The 23,847-nt window shown below is 41.7% G+C and overlaps 1 protein-coding gene across 10 annotated transcripts in view; it reads left to right on the forward strand.

Annotated features, from left to right (window-relative positions):
- Positions 1–23,847, forward strand: part of LOC105465113 (copper metabolism domain containing 1) — a 248,464-nt gene that overhangs the window by 102,710 nt on the left and 121,907 nt on the right. For 6 of the 10 annotated variants that reach the window (XR_011611791.1, XM_071076787.1, XM_071076782.1 and 3 more), the window contains exon 2: positions 19,398–19,679. Coding sequence is in view for 9 of the 10 variants with exons in the window: in XM_071076782.1 (XP_070932883.1) it covers positions 19,398–19,679 (282 nt within the window). In the remaining variant the exon portion in view is untranslated. Of the gene's footprint in view, positions 1–11,775; positions 11,850–18,764; positions 18,788–19,397; positions 19,680–23,847 lie in introns of those variants that run through there. The other 4 variants (XM_071076784.1, XM_071076786.1, XM_071076783.1 and 1 more) reach the window with 2 other exon arrangements.

The raw sequence follows: 23,847 nt of genomic DNA on the forward strand, positions 1-23,847 counted from the left end.
GAGCAAGAGAAGTTATAGTTGAAGTCTTCAGCACTCCTATCAGTCAGTAATGGACAGATGTAGCAGGCAAAAAATCACCAAGGATATAGCTGAACTGAAGAGGATGATTAATCAACTAAATCTAAGTAACATTTATGTACTACTATAGTGGGAGAAAAAGGGAGAGATGAAGAGGTGGAACACAGGATTTTTAGTAGTAAATCATAATATAAACTATAGGCTTTGGTAAAGAATGATGTGTCAGTATTGGTTCATCCATTGTAACAAATGTACTACAGTGATGTGGGATTATTATTATTATTATTATTATTTTTAGTCAGAGTCTCGCTCTGTTGTCCAGGCTGGGGTACAGTGGCATGGTCTCGGCTCACTGGAACCTCTGCCTCCCAGGTTCAAGCGATTCTCCTGCCTTAGCCTCCCGAGTAGCTGGGATTACAGGTGCCTGCCACCACGCCCAGCTAATTGTTTCTATTTTTAGTAGAGATGGGGTTTCACCATGTTGGCTAGGCTGGCCTCCAACTCCTGACCTCGTGATCCGCCCACCTCGGCCTTCCAAAGTCCTGGGATCACAGACGTGAGCCACCGCACCTGGCCATGATGTGGGATATTAATGGTGGGGTAAGCTGTGTCTGTGTGTTTGGGAGGGTCTTTTGGAACTCTGTAGTTTTGAGCTCAATTTTATTATGAGTCTAAGACTGCTGTAAAAAATAAAGTCTGCTAATTTTTTTTTTTTTTTTTTTTTGAGACAGTTCGCTCTTTTTGCCCAGGCTGGAGTGCAGTGGTATGATCTCGGCTCACCACAACCTCCGCCTCCTGAGTTCAAGTGATTCTCCTGCCTCAGCCTCCTGAGTAGCTGGGATTACAGGCATGTGCCACCACGCCTGGCTAATTTTGTATTTTTAGTAGAGACAGGGTTTCTTCATGTTGGTCAGGCTGGTCTTGAACTCCCGACCTTAGGTGATCTGCTCGCCTCAGCCTCCCAAAGTGCTGGGATTACAGGCGTGAGCCCCTGGGGCTGGCCAGTCTGCTAATTTTTAAAAATGCATTTGGAACCCAATTGTTTCTAAAGATATTCTGTAGTTTCTTTTTTGTAGAGATGTTTCCATTAGGTCTGTATTATTGATGTATTACTACTACGTAAAAATATACAGTTGTTTTGCTTTGATATTAAAGTTGACATTGGGCCCGGTGTGGTGGCGCACACCACCACCCCCGGGCTAATTTTTGTATTTTTAGTAGAGATGGGGTTTCACCATATTGGTCAGGCTGGTCTTGAACTCCTGGGTAGCTAGGACTACAGGCGCCCGCCACCACACCTGGCTAATTTTTTGTATTTTTAGTAGAGACGGGATTTCACCATGTTAGCCAGGATGGTCTCAATCTCCTGAGCTCGTGATCCGACCGCCTCGGCCTCCCATAGTGCTGGGATTACAAGCGTGAGCCACTGCTCCCGGTCTATCACAGCTTTTAATGCATGCTCATCTTGTTACTTGTTATTGGTGTGTTCAGGTTTTGGATTTCTTCATTGTTCAGTCTTCATTGGTTGTATGTGTCTAGGAATTTATCCATTTCTTCTAGATTGTCCAATTTATTGGCATATGGTTGTTTACAGTAGCCTCTAATGATCCTTACATTTCTGTGGTATCAGTTGTAATGTTTCCTTTTTTATCTCTGATTTTATTTATATGAATCTTGTATTTTCTTAGTTTGGCTAAAGGCTTGTCAGTCTTGTTTATCTTTTCAAAAAACCAACTGCATTTTGTTGATCTTTGATATAGTTTTCTTCATTTCAACTTCATTTATTTTTGCTGTGATCTTTATTATTTCTTTGCTTCTACTGACTTAGGTTTTGGTTTGCTGTTGTTTTTCTAATACTTTAAGATGCATCATTAGGTTGTTTATTTGAAGTTTTTCCTCTTTTTGACATGGGCACTTACAGGTATAAACTTCTTCCTTAGTACTGCTTTCACTGTAGCCCATAGATTTTGGGTGGTTGTTGTTGTTGTTGTTTGAGACAGTCTCGCTCTGTTGCCCAGGCTGGAGTACAGTGGTGTGATCTCGGCTCACTGCAGCCTCCGCCTCCCAGGTTCAAGCGATTCTCCCACCTCAGCCTCCTGAGTGGCTGGGATTACAGACGTGTGCCACCATACCCAGCTAATTTTTTGTGTGTTTAGTAGAGACGGGGTTTCTCCATGTTGGCCAGGTTGGTCTCGAACTCCTGACCTCAGGTGATCCACCTGCCTTGGCATCCAAAAGTGTTTGGATTACAGGCATTCGCCACCGTGCTCAACCTGTTGTTTTTCCATTATTGTTTCAAGAAATTTTTAAATTTCCTTCTTAATCTCTTTATTGACCCAGTGGTCATTCCGCAGCGTATTGTTTAATTTCTGTATGTTTGTATAGTTTCCAAAATTCCTCGTTACTGATTTCTAGTTTTTTTCCATTGTGGTTAAAGAAGGTACTTGATATTATTTCAGTTTTTTGAATGTTTTTTAGACTTGGCTTGTAGCCTAACATGTAATCTGTCCTGGAGAATGATTCATGTGCTGGGGAAAAGAGTATGTATTCTGTAGCTATTGGATGAAATGTTCTGTAAAATCTATTAGGTCCATTTGGTCTATAGTGCAGATGAAGTCAAATGTTTCTTTGTTGAGTTTTGTCTGATGCTGAAAGTGGGATGTTGAAGTCTCCAGCTATTATTGTATTGGGGTCTGTCTCTTTAGCTCTAATAATATTTGCTTTATATATCTGGGTGTTCCAGTGTCAGGTGCATATATTTTAAAAATTGTTTTATTGTTTTGCTGAATTGGCTCTTTTATCATGTAATGACTTTTTTTTTTTTTTTTTTTTGTCTCTTTTGTAGTTTTTATCTTGAAATCCATTTTGTCTGATATAAGTATAGCTACTCCTGCCCCTTTTGGTTTCTATTTGCCTGGAATATCTTTTCCTATTCCTTTATTTTTAGTCTATGTATGTCTTTATAGGTGAAGTGTGTTTCTTTTCGGCTACAGATCATTGAATCTTGTTTTTTTTTTTTTTTTTTTTTTTGAGATGGAGTCTTGCTCTGTCGCCCAGGCTGGAGTGCAGTGGCCGGATCTCAGCTCACTGCAAGCTCTGCCTCCTGGGTTCAGGCCATTCTCCTGCCTCAGCCTCCCGAGTAGCTGGGACTACAGGCACCCGCCACCTTGCCCGGCTAATTTTTTTGTATTTTTTAGTAGAGACGGGGTTTCACCTTGTTAGCTAGGATGGGAATCTTGTTTTTTTAATCCATTCAGCCACTCTGTGTCTTTTGATTGGAGAGTTTGGTTCATTTACATTCAATGTTACTATTGATAAGTAAGGACTTACTCCTGCCATTTTGTTATTTGTTTTCTGGTTGTTTTGTGGTCTTCTCTCCCTTTTTTTCTTCCTTCTTCTTTTTAGTGCATGTGATTTTCTTTGATGGTATGTTTTAATATCTTTTTATTTTTTCTGTATCCTTTATATCACAGTTTTTAGATTTGAGGTTACCATGAGCTTGCAAATCATATCTTATATCCCATTATTTTAAACTGATAACAACTTAGCATTGATAGCATATGTAAACAAGCAGAAGAAAACTAGTAAAGACTCTTTGTCTCCCTGCTTTTTAGCTGTTTTTTGTTTCTATTTTATATTTTATTGTACTGTGTCTTGAAATGTTGTAGTTATTGTTTTTGATCGGCTCATCTTTTAGTCTTTCTACTCGCATTATGAGTAGTTCATACACCCCCGTGCAGTATTATAATATTCTGTGTTTTTTCATATACTTACTATTACCAGTGAGTTTTGTACCTTCAGATGATTTCTTGTTGCTCATTAACATCCTTTCCTTTCAGGCTGAAGAATTCCCTTGAGCATTTCTTGTAGGACAGGTCTGGTGTTGATGAAATCCTGCAGCTTTTGTTTGGGAAAATCTATTTCCTTTTCATGTTTGATGGATATTTTCTCCAGAGATTACTATTCTGGTATAAAGTTTTTCTATTTTTATTTTTTCCTTTAGCACTTGGTCATGCCAGTCTTACCTGGAGTGAGATTGTAAGGGTTCCACTGAAAAGCCTGCTGCCAGATGTGTTGGAACTCCATTGCATGTTATTTGTTTCTTTTCTCTTGCTGCTTTTAGGATCCTTTCTTTATTCTTTACTTTCAGGAGCGTAATTACTAAATGCCTTGAGGCAGTCTTGTTTGCGTTAAATCTGCTTGATGTTCTGTAACCTTCTTGTTCTTGAATAGTGATGTATTTCTCTAGGTTGGGGATGTTGTCTGCTATTACTCCTTTGAATAAACTTTCTACACCTGTGTCTCTGTTTACTTTCTCTAAGGCCAGTAACTCATAGAGATGCCCTTTGAGGCTATTTACTAAATCTTGTAGGTGTGCTTCATTCTTCTTCTTTTTGTTCTTTCTTTCTTTCTTTCTTTCTTTCTTTCTTTCTTTCTTTCTTTCTTTCTTTCTTTCTTTCTTTCTTTCTTTCTTTCTTTCTTTCTTTCTTTTCTTTCTTTCTTTCTTTCTTTCTCTTTTTTTTTTTTTTGAGACAGAGTCTTGCTCTGCCGCCCAGGCTGGAGTGCAGTGGCATGATCTCAGCTTGCTGCAGCCTCTGCCTCCTGGGTTCAAGGAATTCTCATGCCTCAGCCTCCCGAGTACCTGGGACTGCAGGCGAACGCCACCATGCCTGGCTAATTTTTTTGTATTTTTATTAGGGACTGCGTTTTGCCATGTTGCCCAGGCTGGTCTTGAACTCCAGAGCTCAGGCAGTCTGCCCGCCTTGGCCTCCCAAAGTGCTAGGATTACAGGTATGAGCCACCGTGCCCAGCCTCTTTTTCTTTTTTGTTTCCTTTGACTGTGTGTTTTCAAATAGCCTGTCTTCAAGCTCACTAATTCTTTCTTTTGCTTGATCGAGTCTGCTTTTAAGATACTCTGATCCATTCTTCATTATGTCAATTGCATTTTTCAGCTCCAGAATTTCCTTTTGATTCTTTCTGATTATTTCCATTTTGTAGTTAAATTCATCTGAAAGATTCTGAATTCCTTCTCTATGTTCTCTTGAATTTCTTCAAGTTTCCTCAAAACAGCTATTTTGAATTTTCTGTCCTGAAGGATTACATATCTCTGCCTCTCTGTGATTGGCCCCTGGTGCTTTATTTAGTTCATTTTGGGAGGTCATGTTTTCCTGGATGGTCTCGATGCTTGTGGATTCTCATTAGTGTCTAGTCATTAAAGAATTAGATGTTTATTATAGTCTTCACCATCTAGTACATCTTGTTTTTACTCATCCTCTTTGGGAATGCTTTCCAGGTATTTGAAAGGACAGGGGTGTTGTGATCTAAGTTGTATCTGCATTAAGGGTACCCCAAGTCCAACATCATTGAAGTTCTTACAGACTTGTAGAGGTACCACCTTGGTGGTCTTGAATAAGATCTGGAAGAATTCTTTCTATTGCCAGGCAGAGACTCTTGTTCTCTTCCCTTTTTCCCAAATAGTCTCTTTCTCTGTGCTGGACTGCCTGGAGCTGAGGGATGGGTAACACAAGGACCTCTGTGGCCACTACCACTGGCACTGTGCTGGGTCACCTGAAGTCAGCATGGCACTGGGTCTTGCCCAAGGCCCACTGTAACCACTACCTGGCTACTTCTCAGGGCCTAGGACTCTACATAATCAGCAGATGGTGAAGCCAGCCAGGCTTGTATCCTTCCATTCAGAGAGGCGAGTTCTCCTGAGCCCTAGTAGGTTTCAGAGATGCTGTCTGGGAGCCATGGCCTGGTTTGTAAACCTTAGGAATCTGCCTGGTCCTCTGTTCTGCTGCAGCTAAGCTGGCACCGAAACCACAAGACAAAGTCTTTCCCACTCTCTCCTCCCCTTCTCCCAGGCAGGAGAGCCTCTGCCTATGACTGCCAGCATCATAGGCCCATAGGAAGTATTGCCAATGTTCACTTAAGGCCCAAGGACTTTTCAGTCAGCTTGTGGTGAATGCTTCCAGACCTGCAACTCACCCTTTCTGGCAGTGGGCTCCTTTCTGGCCCAGGATAGGTCCAGAAATTTCATCTAAGAACCAAGGCCTGAAATTGAGGACCCCAAGTCTGTTTGGTGCTCTTCTCTACTGTGGCAGAGCTGGTACCTAAGCTGGTACCTTTATTTTTCCCCTCTACTTTTTTCAAGCAGGAGTCTCTCCCCATAGCCACCATAGCTGGGAATGTGGTAGGTCACACCTGAAGCCAGCATGTTTCATAGTCTCACTCAAGGCCCACAACATGTTCTACCTGGTTACCACTGCTGATTATTCAAGGCTGAAAGGCCCTTTAGTCAGCAGGTGCTGAATCCCACCAGGAGTGGATCCTTCCCTTCATGTCAGCTGGTTCCCATCTGGCCCAGGGTTTGTCTAGAAATGTTGTCCAGAAGTTAGGGCCTGGAGTGGGGGCCTCACGACTCTGATTGGTGCACTGTTCTACTTTGGCAGAGCTGGTGTCCACGTTGCAAAACAAAGTCTTCTTTACTGTTTTCTCTCCTCTTAAGTTGAAGGAAGGAGTCTCTTTTGGAGCTGTGAGCTGTGAGCTGTGCTGCCTGGGGTTGGCAGAGGGGTGATGCAGGCATTCCCTTAGCCACCCCAGCTGGTGTCTTACTAGGTCATGTGTCCCCTGACTCTGCTGGCTCTGATCCCAGCACAGCTTTTAGACTTTCCTATAAGCTTCAGTCCTGTGGCCTAGAATACCTTTTGTTTATTGAGGACCCCCGAGCTCTTTAGCCTTCTGTGGTAAGGCTTGCTGAACTCAAGTTCTGGCTTCTGAGATGAGGAATCCCGCTTTGACTAGAGCCAGTCTAAATGCACCCTCTGTGGACATTGGCTGAGTTCTGCCTGGTGTTGGCAGCACCAAGTTCCAATGTAAAGTCCCACAATTGCTGCACTCTCCCTCTCCCAAACATACAGATTCTTTCTAGTTGGCTGCTGCTGGGGGAATGGGGGAAGGGTGGTGTCAGAAATTCAGGGACCTCTCCTACCCACTTCAGTTTGTTTTTCTGCAATATGAAGTTAAAACCAGGTATTGTGATCACTCACCTGATTTTTGGTTCTTGTGAAAGTGCTTTTTTATGTAGATGTCATATTTGGTGTTCTGACAGGGAGGATGATTGGTGGAGGCTTCTGTTTGGCCATCTTGCTCTGCCTTCCAAGGCCTAGACTGGTACATTTGTTAAACAATGGGTGAACCAAGATTGGCACATGATTACTACCCAAAGTCTATAATTTATCTTAGGGTACATGCTTGATATTGTAACTTCTGTGGGTTTTGACATATGTATAATGACATGCATCTGGGATATAGTATCATACAGATTGGTTTCAATGTCCAAAAATCTCTGGGATCCACCTATTATCTCTCCATTCCCCTGCCCCCAAACCCTGGCAGCTATTGATTTTTTTTTTTTTTTTTTTTTCTTAGATGGAGTTTCACTCGGTCGCCCAGGTTGGAGTGCAGTGGCACAATCTTGGCTCACTGCAACCTCCGCCTCCTGGGTTCAAGTGATTCTCCTGCCTCCTGAGTAGCTGGGATTACAGGCATACACCACCATGCGTGGCTAATTTTTTGTGTGTGTGTTTTTTTAATAGAGTCGGGTTTCACCATGTGGGCCAGGCTGGTCTGGAACTCCTGACCTCAAGTGATCCGCCCATGTCGGCCTCCCAAAGTGCTGGGATTAGAGGCATGAGCCTATTGATCTTTTCACTGTATTCCATAGTTTTTCTTTCTCTTCTTTTTTTTTTTTTTTTTTGAGACGGAGTCTGGCTCTGTCGCCCAGGCTGGAGTGCAGTGGCCGGATCTCAGCTCACTGTAAGCTCCACCTCCCGGGTTTACGCCATTCCCCTGCCTCAGCCTCCCGAGTAGCTGGGACTACAGGCGCCCGCCACGTCGCCTGGCTAGTTTTTTGTATTTTTTTTAGTAGAGACGGGGTTTCAACGTGTTAGCCAGGATGGTCTTGATCTCCTGACCTCGTGATCTGCACATCTTGGCCTCCCAAAGTGCTGGGATTACAGGCTTGAGCCACTGCGCCCGGCCTGCTTTCCCTTCAACATGTATTTATAGAGCACCTACTATGTTCCAATCAGTTTGTAGACCTTGGGGATTAAATATTAAATAAGAAGGCAATGACCTTTGGAGCAAGATATAGGCCTGGCAGCTACCCTGAATTTTAATAAATACCACTAGTTTACTAGGCAATCTAGAAGGAGGCCCCTGTCCCAGATTTGGGAGTTAAGGAAAGACTTCATGTAAAAAGTAAGATCTATATCAAAGCCTGAAGAAAGAGGTGGTGTCAACAAGGTAAGGGGATAAAGGAATAGCAACTAAGATTTTCTAGGCAGAGAGAACAGCCTAGGCAAAGGCCAAGAGGATAGAGATAGAATGCACACTTAGGAGCTAAAAGGAGTTCAATAGCGATGGTAGGAAGAACAAATGATTGGAAGATTTTAAGAGGTAGGGGGATATGAAGAGCAATGAAGCTAGAGAAGGGGAGAAGGTCCCTAACTGTGAGTCTTCTTGTAAACCATATCGAAGACTTAGAATTTAAATCTAGAGGTCAGAGTATTTCTTATAGATTTTTTTCTTAAATTAAGCTTTTTATTTAGAGATAATTATAGTTTGACATAGAGTTGAAAGAAGTAATTCAGAGAGACTGGGCACACTGCCTCACACCTGTAATCCCAGCATTTTGGGAGGCTGAGGCAGAAGGATTGCTTTGAGTCTAGGAGTTCAGGACCAGCCTGGGCAACATAGTGAGCCCCTGTGTATTAGTCAGTTTTCATGCTGCTGATGAAGACATACCTGAGACTAGGTAATGTACAAAAGAAAGAGGTTTATTAGACTTACAGTTCCACGTGACTGGGGAGGCCTCACAATCATGGTGGAAGGTGAAAGGCAAAAAGGCATGTCTTCAGTGGTGACAGACAAGAGAAGAGTTTGTGCAGGGAAACTCCCATTTTTAAAACCATCAAATCTCCTGAAACTTATACACTATCAAGAGAACAGCACAAGAAAGATCCGCCCTCATGAATCAGTTATCTCCCACTGGGTCCCTCTCACAACACGTGGGAATTATGGCAGCTACAAGATGAGATTTAGATGGGGACACAGAGCCAAACCATATCGTTTTGTCTTTACAAAAAAAAAGATTATACGGAGCCAAACCATATCGCTTTGTCTTTATTAAAAAAAAAAAAGATTTTATATATATATATATAAAATCTCTCTGCCTAGAAAATAAATAAATATATATATATATATATGCCAGGTGTGGTGGTACACACCTTTAGTCCCAGCTACTCGGAAGACTGAGGTGGAAGGATTGCTTGAGCCCAGGAGGGCAAAGCTGTAGTGAGCCATGATTGTGCCACTGCATTCCAGCCTGGGTGACAGAGCAAGATCCTGTCTCAAAAGACAAAAAAAGTGATAAATTATATTTTCATTCTTCATTCAAAGTCTTTTTTTTCTTTAGTATCCTAGCCTAAATCTTTTTTTTTTTTTTTTTTTTTTTTTTTTTTTTTTTTGGGCTCTGAGCTCCTTGCTAATTTGCTAGGCTAGATTAGGCAAACAGAAATCAGCACCCTGAATTATTTTCTACTCTTATCTTAAAGAAGTTTATGGTTTGTGAATGTATGTGAGAGAATTTTGTAAAGCAAGAAGTTGGTAGCTTTAAATAATTCTGGACTTAATATTGATCTGCAGCTTTTAGAATTTTTGATTTAAAATATTGTTGATACAGTATGAATGCTTGTTGGAATATGAATTCTACTTCAAGGTGTTAGATGATATATTTGCAGAGATACATAGACTCTGCCCTGAAAGTGTAGACTCTGTTGGGTCAAATAGACTTTTTGACATAATTTCATTTCATTGAGGTAAGTGCAGGGATAGAGATATTAGGGCATTTTTGGAAGAGAAAGGGGGCACTTACCTTACTAGGAGAGGAGGAGTATTGGAGAAGCCATACTTGAACTGACTCTTGAATGGTGAATAGCAATTAATCTGACGAAGGTGATGATAAGACATTTCAGAACATTTAGAACAGCACTAACAGAGGCACATAGAAGCATCATATTGGGATTGCTAGTCGGGAAATTACAAACAGGTTAGTGCTGTTTGAGTCTGTCCAGTGCGGGAGGCAAGAAGTTATAAAATAGACACTGAAAGATAAGCCAGGACCTGTTGCGTTGAGTTTGAACTTGATGCTCAGTGGTTCTCAAACATATCCAGTCCAGTGTTTCTTTTTTTTATAGTAAATATTTTCTAATGCTCCTTGATGATCCTTAAAAGGAACTCTTTTAATTATAATTCAATATAATAAAATTAACACACAATTTGTTTCTTTTTTTTTTTTTTTTGAGACTGAATCTTGCTCTGTTGCCCAGGCTGGAGTGCAGTGGCGCAATCTCGGCTCACTGCAAGCTCCGCCTCCGGGGTTCACACCATTCTTCTGCCTCAGTCTCCCGAGTAGCTGGGACTACAGGCACCCGCCACCATGCCCGGCTAATTTTTTGTATTTTTAGTAAGACGGGGTTTCGCTTTGTTAGCCAGGATGGTCTCAATCCCCTGACCTTGTGATTTGCCCTCCTCGGCCTCCCAAAGTGCTGGGATTACAGGTGTGAGCCACCGTGCCCGGCCAACACATAGTTTCTAATATGATGTCATAAATGTAACACAAAGGAAAAGTATAAGAAATCTAAAACAACATAATTTGAAATATATATTTTAAAATATAAATGTTTAAGCATTATATCATTAGAACATGTAATGAATTAATCAGATGCTTGTACCTGTACATAGAATTACTGTGAATGCACAGCAAGAAATGCAGGTATATAAAATATGTTGTATTGGTAGGTAAGATATTTTAAATGGTATTGTCACTGGTAATGAGATTTTTCAAAATACTTAATATCCTGTTTGTTAAGTTCCAACGAAGTCAAAGTACAAGTTGTATTAATTGCATTCCTGGAAAATTTGGTGTTTATTAAAACCGTGAAAAATACTTTTTTTTTTTTTTGAGACGGAGTCTTGCTCTGTCGCCCAGGCTGGAGTGCAGTGGCGCGATCTCGGCTCACTGCAAGCTCCGCCTCCCGGGTTCACGCCATTCTCCTGCCTCAGCCTCCCGAGTAGCTGGGACTACAGGCGCCCACAACCGCGCCCGGCTAATTTTTTGTATTTTTAGTAGAGACGGGGTTTCACCGTGGTCTCGATCTCCTGACCTTGTGATCCGCGCGCCTCGGCCTCCCAAAGTGCTGGGATTACAGGTGTGAGCCACCGCGCCCGGCGATGGTTACAACTTTTACAGAAAGCTTGCCAACTCCTATTTCTTGGGCATCGAAGGATGCCGAGCATCCATAGCTCCTGCTCACTTAATGCCAACAGCACTCCCTCCAATTACTGTGAAACCAAATGTAGCCTCCACCATTTCTCAGGTGCCTTTGGGAGGTTAATACTACCTGGTTGAGAACCACTGTTCTGTTTTATCAGTTTTCAAATTTTTATTCCTCTGACACATTTAACATGTGCATGATAGTAATACATGCATGATATAGTTCCCTGCAGAGTTCCTGTGTTTGTCATTTTCTTTTTTTCTTCCATTCAAGTAAACAGTTAAAATGAGGGAGGTAATTGTTTAATATAAGGATACTTTGAAAACCCTCTGATTTATACTTATAAAAATCTTTACAAACTTCAATACTTGTACTATTACTACTGCTAACTATATTATGTACAACTTATACCTCCTAGGAGAGTGCTTCACATCATCCTGCCCGACCACCACTGAAGCAAGTAATGGGCAGCCATGGAATAACTTTAAACAAGCAAGTGCCAGCATCCTATATTTATATTTTAGATATATCACTTTGATAGTGGTATAGAACATAGACTGGAGGGGGTCCACACTTAGTTTAGGTTCAAGATAGTGAGTGCTTCTACCAGCTAGTAGGGACAAACCAGAGGGGACATATTATTAGATAATTATTTCAGATGTAACAATCAGTAGAACTTGACAATGGAAAGTTACAGGCATTTGTTTTTCTTTTTCTTTTTTCTTTTCAAACTCATTTTACTGCCAGCATTTGTTTTTAACACTTCGTTGCCTGCCAGAATCACTTTGGAAACTTTTAAACAATACCAATGCCTAGGCTTCGCTCTATAATTCCTAGAAATCAGAATTTCTGGGAAAATAGCTGGGCACTGATATTTTAAAATTGTACTTCAGGATTCTAATGTGCAGCCAGTGTTGAAAACCACTGATTGAAGATGTAGAAGAGAGAAAAGAATAAAGGATGAGTACCAGGCTGTCAGCTTAGGCTGCCAGTAGATGGAAGTGGTGTGCTGTGAACAGTATCTGTTTTATGGTGGCTATTCAAGCATTTCTTAAATGAAAATTGATGACTTTGAACCCAAACCAAAATCAGTTTCTCATTTAATTTTTAATTGTTCTAAATTTGGATGAATTGACCCTAGTTCAAGATATTACTGACTGGAACCCAACCAAAATAACTGTTGTCACAGATGAAATTATATCAGAATGGATACCTCTTGATATTATTTGAGAAGAAGAATGATACAAATTACCTGAGTTGTGACATAACATTGTGAAGCAAGGTGTCAGTGGAAGTAATTTTACTTAATTATAAGTATATTATACAAAATAATACTTTTTTTTCTTTCTTCTCTTTTTTTTTGAGGTGGAGTCTCGCTGTGTCCCCCAGGCTAAAGTGCAGTGGCGCAATCTTGGCTCACTGCAACCTCCGCCTCCTGGGTTCAAATGATTCTCCTGCATCAGCCTCCCGAGTAGCTGGGATTATAGGCATCTGCCACCACACCCGGCTAATTTTTGTATTGTTAGTGGAGATGGGGTTTCTCCATGTTGGACAGGCTGGTCTTGAACTTCTGACCTCAGGTGACCTGCCCACCTCAGCCTCCCAAAGTGCTGGATTACAGGTGTGAGCCACCATGCCCAGCCTGTATTTGTATTGATTGGCATAGCCAGAGGTTTGGGGTCCTGCTTTCTGGTAAATAGGCAAATATTCAGTAAATGTTTATTGAATTGTAATGTGAAATATCTTTAATGTACCAGAAAGTTGTAATATTTACCATACAATTTTTTATATTAATGAAGAAATGAAAGACATATTGTTTTTCTTTCAGCTCCAGTCTCACTTGCTCTACCTGTATTCTACCTTGTGTTGTCTACCTTTACATTCTTCTGTTCCCACTGCCACCACCCTCTTTTAGTCAGGACTCTTGGTTCCAAATGATAGGAATACAGCTCAAACTACCTTGAATACTCGATGGAATATTGGGTTGTCTGTAGGAAGGATGCCAAGATAGCATTATAGAATTGCAGGAAGGCCTGCAGGAACCAGGCTCTTGGGAACTGTAAAACAGGGATATCACCCCATTAAAATCCACTCTCATCTCTCCTTGGCTTCATTCTATTTTCTTGCAGACGTGCTTTTGCCAAAAGGTTCAAGAAAATGCTGTCTGTAACCCCAGCCTCATGTCCTTCTTATACTATGACCCAAAAAGACAAGACCATTTCTCCTGCCCTAAATTGGGAAATTCATTTAGACCAGTCAGTGTGCCCAGAGAAAGGAGGACATTGTGATCTGTCTGGTTTGGAGCTTATGCCAGTCCCCATGGCCACTAGCAGATAGGGGCATAGCAAAGAAGAGGCAAGGGGAAGCTTACTCTTGGGACTAAGTTATTAACTGCTGCCGTCCTCCCCTAGGCTCCATTGCCCTAGCCCTCTGATAATCTCCCACTTCAGTCCAACTACTTACTGTTATCAGATTCAGTTTAGAAAAAAAATTTTTAATTAAAAACATTTTTAAAAGAGAGACAGGGTTTTGCTGTGTTTTCCAGGCTGGTTTCAACCTCCAGGACTTAAACAATCCTCCTGCTTCAGCCTCTGGAGTAGCTGGGACTGCAGGCACGTGATACCACACCTGGCCAAATTCGGCATTCTAAACCACACATTGCATCATGATTTTCCAGTTACCTAGCCCTTAGTGGCCCCTCATTGTGTATATATAACAATGTCTAAACTTGATACACTTTAATCCGGCTGCAGACTGCCTTCTCTATCTTATCTCTCAGTTTTTCTATTCACTGTTGGCTCTCTAAGTTCTGATAACATTTACATGTTCCTCACTCAAACATCTAAACCTTAAGTAAAAATTTGTGGTAATACTCTTCAAATCATTGATCTCTCAGGATCTCTGAAGGCCAGCAACTGAAGCATTGTAGATACTCATTAGGGACTGGCATCTCTGTATCATTGTTGGCAGAATGTACCAGTTTACATTTTTTTCAGTGGTGGTGATACCGAGTCTACTTCTCTATGTAGTCACTTGTGGCAACTAATCAGAGGGAAACCTGGCTTAACAGTTGAGGCTTTGTCCCTGCACTTATCTCATGGTGCTTTCAGAAAAATCAGTTGGCTGCTTGAAGCTTCAGTTTCCTTTTCTATAAGTTGAGAGTGAAGAGCACTATAATACTATTATCTACCCCGTTGCCTTTGAAAATTGATTATGAGGGTCAAGTGTAGTAATACAGACATACCTCGGAAATACCATGGGTTTGCTTCCAGGTGGCCACAATAAAGTGAATAATGCAATTAAGCGAGTCACATGAATTTTTTTGTTTCCTAGTGCATTAAAGTTGTGTTTATGCTGTACCATACCATATTATACTACACTATATTAAGTGTATAATAGCACTGTGTCTTTAAAAGCAATATACATTCCTTAGTTAAGGGATACTTTATTACTGTTGAAGAGGCCAAAGTGAGAGGATTACTTGAGCCCGGGAGTTTGAGGCTACAAGTGAGCTATGATTGTGCCCCTGCACTCCAGCCTGGGTAACAGAGACCCCATCTCTCCCCGCAAAAAAACCTAAAAACTTTATTGCTAAAAAATGCTAATGATTACCTGAGCCTTCAGCAAGTCATATTCTTTTTGCTGGTGGAGGGTCTTGCCTTGGTGTCTTGTTTTTGTTTTCTAAATATGTGTGTGTGTGTGTGTGTGTGTGTGTGTGTGTGTGTGTGTCAGAAGTGGGATTTGAATTGCCTTGATGTCAGTGGCTGCTTATTGATAGAGTGATGATTGCTGAAAGTTGGGGTGGCTGTGGCAGTTTCTTAAATAACACAACAATGAGGTTGTTGCATCTGTGGATTCTCCCTTTCATGAAAGATTTCTCTGTATCATGTGATGCTGTTTGATAGCATTTTACCCACAGTAGAACCTTTTTCAAATTGGAGTCAGTCCTCTCCAACCCTGCCGCTGCTTTATCAACTAAGTTTCTGTAATGTTCTAAGTCCTTTGTTGTCACTGCAGCAATGTTCACAGCATCTTTACTAGGACTATATACCAAGAAACCACTTTGTTTACTCCTCCATAACGAGTAACTTCTTATCCATTCAAGTTTGATCATAAGATTGCAACAATTCAATCACATCTTCAGATTTCATTTCGAATTCTGGTTCTCTTGCTATTTTCACCACATATGCAGTTACTTCCTCCACTGAAGTCTTGGACTCCTCAAAGTCATCCATGAGGAATGGAATCAACTTCCTCCAAACTCGTGTTAACGTTGATATTTTGACATTCTTCTATGAATCATGAATGTTCTTAGTGGCATATAGAATGGTGAATCCTTTCCTGAAGGTTTTCAGTTTATTCTGCCTGGATCCATTAGAGTAATCACTGTCTATGGCAGCTATAGCCTTACAAAATGTATTTCTTTCTTTTTCTTTTTCTTTTTAGACAGGGTCTTGCTGTGTCGCCCAGGCAGGAGTGCAATGGTGCCATCTTGGCTTATTCAGCCTTGACCGCCTGTGCTCACATGATCCTCCCACCTCAGTCTCCTAAGTAGCTGGGACCACAGATGTGTACCACCCTGCCCGGCTAATTTTTTTGTATTTTTTGTAAAAACATGGTCTCGCCATGTTGCCCAGAATGGTCTCGAACTCCCAGGCTCAAGCAATCTGCCCACCTCGGCCTCCCAAGTGCTGAGATTATAGGCTTGAGCCACTATGCCTGGTCACAAAATGTATTTCTTTAAAAAAAAAAAAAAAAAAGGCCTTGATGGTCAGAATTACTTCTTGATCCATGGACTGAAGAATGAATGCCGTGTTAGCAGTCATGAAAATAACATCTCCTTGTACGTCTCCATCAGAGCGCTTGAGTGACTACGTGCATTGTTTGTGAGTAGTAATATTTTGAATCTTTTTTTCTGAGCAGTAGGTTTCCTTAAAATATTAAGCCCACTGTGAGTATTTTAAATTCAGCTGAATATTTTAAATTCAGGAAGCCATGCTGTAAACAGATGTGCTGTTTAGGCTTTGTTGTTCCATTTACAGAGCATGGGCAGAGTAGATTTAACATCATTCTTAAGGGCCCTAGAGTTTTCTGAATGATAAATGACCATTGGCTTCAACTTCAAGTCACCAGCTGCATTGGCCTCTAACAAGAGAGTCAGCCTGTCTTTGAGGCTAGGCATTGACTTCTCTCTAGCTGTGAAAGTCCTACTTTATGAGAACTCACAAACAAAAAATAAAGTCCTAGATGGTATCTTTTTCCAATATACAGCTATTTCATCTATATTGAAAATCTTTTGTTTAGTGTAACTACCTTCATCAAATAGCTAGATCTTCTGGATAACTCGCTGCAGCTCCTACATCAGCACTTGCTGCTTCATCTTGTACTTTTGTGTTAATGGAGACAACTTCTTTCTTTAAACCTCATGAACCAACCTTGCTTCAAACTTTTCTTCTGTAAGCTTTCTCACCTCTCTCAATCTACATATAATTAAAGAAAGTTAGGGCCTTGCCCTCGATTAGGTTTTGGCTTATGGGAAGGTTGTGGCTGGTTTGATCTTTTGTCCAGACCACCAAAACCTTCTCCATATCAGCAAGAAGGCTGTTGTGCTTGCTTGCTTGCTTTTTTTTTTTTTTTTTTTTTTTTTTTTGAGACAGAGTCTCACACTGTCCTCCAGACTGAGGCTGGAGTGCAGTTGTGCAAACTCGCTCACTGCAGCCTCTGCCTCCTGGGTTCATGCATTTCTCCTGCCTCAGCCTCCCGAGTAGCTGGGATTACAGGTGTGCACCACTACGCCCAGCTAATTTTTGTATTTTTAGTAGAGACAGGGTTTCACCATGTTGTCTAGGCTGGCTTCAGACTCCTGACCTCAAGTGATCTGCCCAATTCGGCCTCCCAAAGTGCCAGGATTACAGGCGTGAACCTGTACTGCGCCTGGCTCTGTTTTGCTTTCTTGTCATTTGTGTGTGCACTGGAGTAGCACTTTTAATTTCTTTCAAGAACTTCTCCTTGGCGTTCACAACTTGGCTAGCTGTCTGGCACAGGAGGCCTAGCTTTCAGCCTATCTTGGCTTCCTTTCTAAGCTTAAACATTTCTAGCTTTTGATTTAAAATGAGATACGTTTGACTCTTTCTTTTGAATATTTAGAGGCCATTGTAGGGTTATTAATTGGCCTAAATTCAATATTGTGTGTCTCAGGTCATAGGGAGGCTTGCAGAGAGGGAAAGAGAAGGAACGGCCAGTGGTTGGAGCAGTCAGAACACAAGACATTTATCAGGTTATCTGTCTTCTATGGGCATGGTTCATGGTGCCCTGAAAGAATTCCAATAGTAACATTGATCACAGATCACCATAACAGATATAAATAGTGAAAAAGTTTGAAATATGAGAATTTTCAAAATGTGACACAGAGACACAAGGTGAGCATATACTATTTGAAAAATGGCACCAATAGACTTCCTTAGTATAGGGTTGCCGCAGACCTTCAATTTGTAAAAAATGCAGTATCTGTGAAGTATAATAAAGTGAAGTTCAATAAAGTGATGCACAATAAAATGAAGTACGCCTGTAGATGTGAAAATGCTATGGTATGCTAAAGAGTACTGTGCAAATTTAAGGCATGTTACTATGCTTGAGCTTATATTTAGTTACTGTGTTTTCTTGGATACTAGAATAGAGAATCCAGATTCAATGGCAATTAACTTTTGAAAATTTATGGGAAAGTATAAAGTAGTAAATAATTTCACAGTAGTATTATTGTGAATGAGCTGTTTGGCTGAAGATGGACTTCAAAGCTAAGATAATACATTCACTTAATAATTTACTTAGTGCATCATATGGATAAGGCATTATACAGTTGAAGTATATCAAACCAAGCCTGGCTATAAGGCACTGTGAAATTATGTAAGATTTTTATTAGACAACCAATTAATTTAATTCTTTTGTTTTATTGTTATTATTATTTTAGAGACAGGGTCTTGCTCTGTTGCTCAGGCTGGACTTGAACTTCTGGGCTCCAGCTGTCCTTCTGCCTCAGCTTCCCAAGTAGCTGGGACTACAGGCACATACCACCACACCTGGCTTGTTTTATTACTTCAAAAAAATTTTCGTTTTATCTCCCCACCATAGAACTGGATATTTAAAAATTATATTCTAGTTATTGATACCGAATTGAGTGACATGGAATTTTTAACAGTAGCTTTTCTGATATTTGATGTTTCCAAATGGAGTATTTTTGCTATAAAGAGCTTATTCTCATTACTGTCTACCCCCTCCCCTACCCACTTTTTTTTTTTTTTTTTTTTTCCAGTGTAGTCTTGCTGTATCGCCCAGGCTGGAGTGGAGTGGTGTGATCTGAGCTCACTGCTACCTCTGCCTCCTGGGTTCAAGCAATTCTTCTGTCTCAGCCTCCCGAGTAGCTGGGACTACAGGTGTGTGCGACCACACCCGGCCAATTTTGTAATTTTAGTAGAAAAATGGGGTTTCACCGTTTTGGCCAGGCTGGTCTCAAATTTCTGACCTCAAGTGATCTGCCCACCTCAGCCTCACAAAGTGCTGGGATTATAGGTGTGAGCCACTGTACCTGGCCTCCTTACTGTCCCGTGATGACCTTTTATGAAAGTTTATTTCAGTGACTTTTTTTTTTTTTTTTTTGAGACAGTGTCTCTCTCTGTCACCCAGACTGGAGTGCAGTGGTGCAATTTTGGCTCACTGCAGTCTCCACCTCCTGGTTCGAGCGATTCTTGTGCCTCAGCCTCCTGAGTAGCTGAGATTACAGGCATGCACCACCATGCCTGGCTAATTTTTGTAGTTTTAGTAGGGATGGAGTTTCACCATGTTGGCCAGTTTGGTCTCTTAACTCCTAACCTCAAGTGATCTCGCCTCTGCCTTCCAAAGTGCTGAGATTACAGGCGTGAGCCACTCTGTCTGGCCTGTTTCAGTGATTTAAGAGTCACTCAAAATATGATCTGTAGTTAAGAAGCTATCCTTTTTAGTTACCTACTAAATTCAAATTATTTGCTTTTTCTGTCATCTTTATAGTCTATTGCGTCTGCAGACATGGATTTCAACCAGCTGGAAGCATTCTTGACTGCTCAAACCAAAAAGCAAGGTGGGATCACATCTGACCAAGCTGCTGTCATTTCCAAATTCTGGAAGAGCCACAAGACAAAAATCCGTGAGAGCCTCATGAACCAGAGCCGCTGGAATAGCGGGCTTCGGGGCCTGAGCTGGAGAGTTGATGGCAAGTCTCAGTCAAGGCATTCAGCTCAAATACACACGCCTGTTGCCATTATAGAGCTGGAATTAGGCAAATATGGACAGGTGAGTTAAACTTAAGTCAATTTTCCTTTGTAAACTAGATTTTTCATTACATGTTAGCTTGTTCATTCAGATTGATTTTATGCAATAACAGCAATAGGAAAAGACACTGTTTCCTAGAATCCTTTTTTCAGAGGTAGAATCATCTGAAAATTTGGATACTCTTACTTGTGGACAGAGTCTGGAAACTAGCCTCAGGTCCTGGCAGCTGTCTCAGAAGAACAGAATGGGCCAATAACGTGATTGCTCAGAAGCTGACCACTACTGCATTTGGTTAGATCTCAGAATCCTTGGCATTTGGTTAGAATTTCCAAGGCAATAATAGATATAATAAATAAAGACCAAGAATTCAGATTAGGCAGCACAATCTCATCCAGTCATCTTTAATAATCAGTCAGGGATAGGAGGCAGTGTATCTTAATTTACATTAATACATTGTTCCTAAAGACCCCTAAATGTGCTATCTCTGTCCTTGAGGTCACAAATAATTCTCAATTTAAACTTATGTACAGTGCTTTTTTCCCCAACAGTTTCAGTAGTCATTATGGCAGATAATTTTAATGTCTATATGGTTTTTCTTGAAGTCGTTCACTTTGCATTCCAGATGACTGCCAGCTCAGACTTTTAATGATCTGGTTTATGTCTTTTGGTGGAAAAAAAATAAATTGGTAATTAGGAAGGGAAAACCCAGGTCACTGAATTAGCTAATCACATTTATTTTCAGATAAATAAGTAAGTGCTTCTATTATATCCTACAATAGAAATTTATTCTTCTTAATGATGAGAGTATTTTTGAGCTGTCAGATTTTCTCACATATTTTCTTTTATAGTTTCTTTAGATTTTTAGTGTTTGCAGTTGTGTACTGACTTTAATTTTAATTTAAAAGATAATTCAGGGCTGGGCACGATGGCTCATGCCTGTAATCCCAGCACTTTGGGAGGCCGAGGTGAGCGGATCACCTGAGGTCAGGAGTTCGAGGCCAAGCTGACCAACATGGAGAAACCCCGTCTCTACTAAAAATACAAAATTAGCTGGTCATGGTGGCACATGCCTGTAATCCCAGCTACTCGGGAGGCTGAGGCACGAGAATCGCTTGAATCCGGGAGGCAGAGGTTGTGGTGAGCCGGAGATCATGCCATTGCACTTCAGTCTGGGCAATACGAGCGAAACTCTGTCTCCAAAAAAAAATTTTTTTAAATAATAAAAGATAATTCGGCCCGGGCGCAGTGGCTCACGCCTGTAATCCCAACACTTTCGGAGGCCAAGGTGGGTGGATCACCTGAGATCAGGACTTTGAGACCAGCCTGGCCAACATGGTGAAACCTTGTCTCTACTAAAAATACAAAAATTAGCCAGACATTGTGGCAGGCGCCTATAATCCCAGCTACTTGGGAGGCTGAGGCAGGAGAATCGCTTGAATCCGGGAGGCGGAGGTTGCAGTCAGCTGAGATCGAGCCACTGCACTCCAGCCTGGGCAACAAGAGCGAGATTCCACTTACAAAGAAAAAAAAAAGATAATTCATTAAAACATTTTCACCGGGTGCAGTGGCTCATGTCTGTAATCCCAGCACTTTGGAAGGCCAAGGCAGGTGGATCACTTGAGGTCAGGAGTTCAAGACCAGACTGGCCAACATGATAAAACCCCATCTCTCCTACTAAAAATACAAAAACAAAACAACAACAAAACAAAACAACAACAACAAAAATTGCCGGGCATGGTGGCAGGCACCAGTAATCCCAGTTACTCAGGAGGCTGAGGCAGGAGAATTGGCTTCAGCCTGGGAGGTGGAGGTTGCAGTGAGCAGAGATCACGTCACTGCACTCCAGCCTGGGGGGGAGACCCTGCTGCAAAAAAAGAAAAATTTTAAATTTGGAGTACCTTTTTATGCTACTTGTACTTGTTGACTAGTTTGTCTGATCTTAAAGTGAGTTCTGTTTCTGGGCTTGGTGGCTCACGCCTGTAATCCCAGCACTTTGGGAGGCTGAGGCAAGTGGATCATCTGAGGCAAGGAGATCGAGACCAGTCTGGCCAACATGGGGAAACCACATCTCTACTAAAAATACAAAAATTAGCTGGACATGGTGGCAGACACCTGTAATCCCAGCTACTCAGGGGGCTAAGGCAGGAAAATCACTTGAACCCAGGAGGCAGAGGTTGCTGTCAACCGAGATGGCGCCACTGCACTCCAGTCTGGGTAACAGTGAGACTGTCTCAAAAAAAAAAAAAAAAAAAAAAAAAACCCGGCTGGGCGCGGTGGCTCACGGCTCTAATCCCAGCACTTTGGGAGGCCGAGGTGGGTGGATCACGAGATCTGTAGATCAAGACCATTCTGGCTAACCCGGTGAAACCCCGTCTCCACTAAAAACACAAAAAAATTAGCCGGGCGTGGTGGCGGGCGCCTGTAGTCCCAGCTACTCGGGAGGCTGAGGCAGGAGAATGGTGTGAACCCAGGAGGTGGAGTTTTCAGTGAGCCGAGATCGTGCCACTGCACTCCAGCTTGGGCGACAGAGCGAGACTCTGTCCCAAAAATAAAAACACTCATCTGTTCTCTTAACCATTATGTTATGTGACAGATATTTTTATACACACACACACACACAAATCCAACAGATTAGAAAAGTATAATAAGTACACTTGGATATCTAAGTTTTACCAGCCATTTATATCGGCTATTTAGTTTTTATCCTGCCAGTAGTGCTTATTTCATTTTGTCTATATTTAACATTTGGGAAGGAATATGAAAACATATCTATTTTAAGACTCCTAGAAAGCTATGATATTATTTCATTAATACTATCATAGGTTTTTAGGTTACAGGTTGCTTATGTCTGTAATCCCAGCACTTTGGGAAGCTGAGGCAGGCAGATCACTTGAGGTCAGGAGTTTGAGACCAGCCTGGCCAACATGGTGAAACCCTGTCTCTACTAAAAATACAAAAAATTAGCCGAGCGTGGTGGTGTGTGTCTGTAGTTCCAGCTACTCAGGAGGCTGGGGCACGAGAATCACTTGAGCCTGGAAGGCAGAGGTTGCAGCAAGCTGAGATCGGATCACTTCACTTTAGCCTTGGTTACAGAGAGAGATCGGATCACTTCACTTTAGCCTTGGTTACAGAGACTGTGTCTTGGGAAAAAAAAAAAGAAGAAGAAAGTGTAGCAATGATTGTATACATATGTCAAAACTTATAAAATTGTATACTTTATTATGTGCAGTTTATTGTATATCACATACTTCAAAGTAGTAAAGAAATGGTCACAATGAAAATGATTGATATTGCACTTCAGCCCATAAAATCCTTTTTTTTTGTTTTTTGAGACGGAGTCTCACTCTGTCACCCAGGCTGGAGTGCAGTGGCTCAATCTGGGCTCACTGCAAGCTCCGCCATCTGAGTTCAAGCGGTTCTCCTGCCTCAGCCTCCCGAGTAGCTGGGATTACAGGCGCCTGCCACCATGCCTGGCTTATTTTTTGTATTTTTTTTTTTTTTGAGACGGAGTCTCGCTCTGTCTCCCGGGCTGGAGTTGCAGTGGCCGGATCTCAGCTCACTGCAAGCTCCGCCTCCCGGGTTCACGCCATTCTCCTGCCTCAGCCTCCTGAGTAGCTGGGACTACAGGCACCGCCACCTCGCCTGGCTAGTTTTTTGTATTTTTTAGTAGAGATGGGGTTTCACCATGTTCACCAGGTTGGTCTCGATCTCCTGACCTCGTGATCCACCCGTCTCGGCCTCCCAAAGTGCTGGGATTACAGGCTTGAGCCACCGCACCCGGCCTATTTTTTGTATTTTTAGTAGAGACGGCGGTTTCACCATCTTGGCCAGGCTGGTCTTGAACTCCTGACCTCATGATCCACCCGCCTCGGCCTCCCAAAGTGCTGGGATTACAGGCGTGAGCCACTGCACCCGGCCTATAAAATCCTTTTTAATACAAATACATGAAGTCAAGAAAAGTTGTAAAGAATAAAGTAAACAATAATAGAACCTAGACTGGCAGTAAAATATACAGCCCACATCCTACAGGAAATGTTTTTGTGAGAACTGGATCCTTGGTTAGTACTTAGGCCAGCTTCTAGATTAGTGTTATTTATGAAATACTCCATTAAATCAAGTGCCCAATTTTTAGAACACCTATAGGCGCCCACATCAAAGTTGTTTTCACACTGCTGACATTGGATGAGCT

This window comes from Macaca nemestrina, chromosome 13, assembly GCF_043159975.1.
Source record: "Macaca nemestrina isolate mMacNem1 chromosome 13, mMacNem.hap1, whole genome shotgun sequence".
NCBI classification, from domain to species: domain Eukaryota; kingdom Metazoa; phylum Chordata; class Mammalia; order Primates; family Cercopithecidae; genus Macaca; species Macaca nemestrina.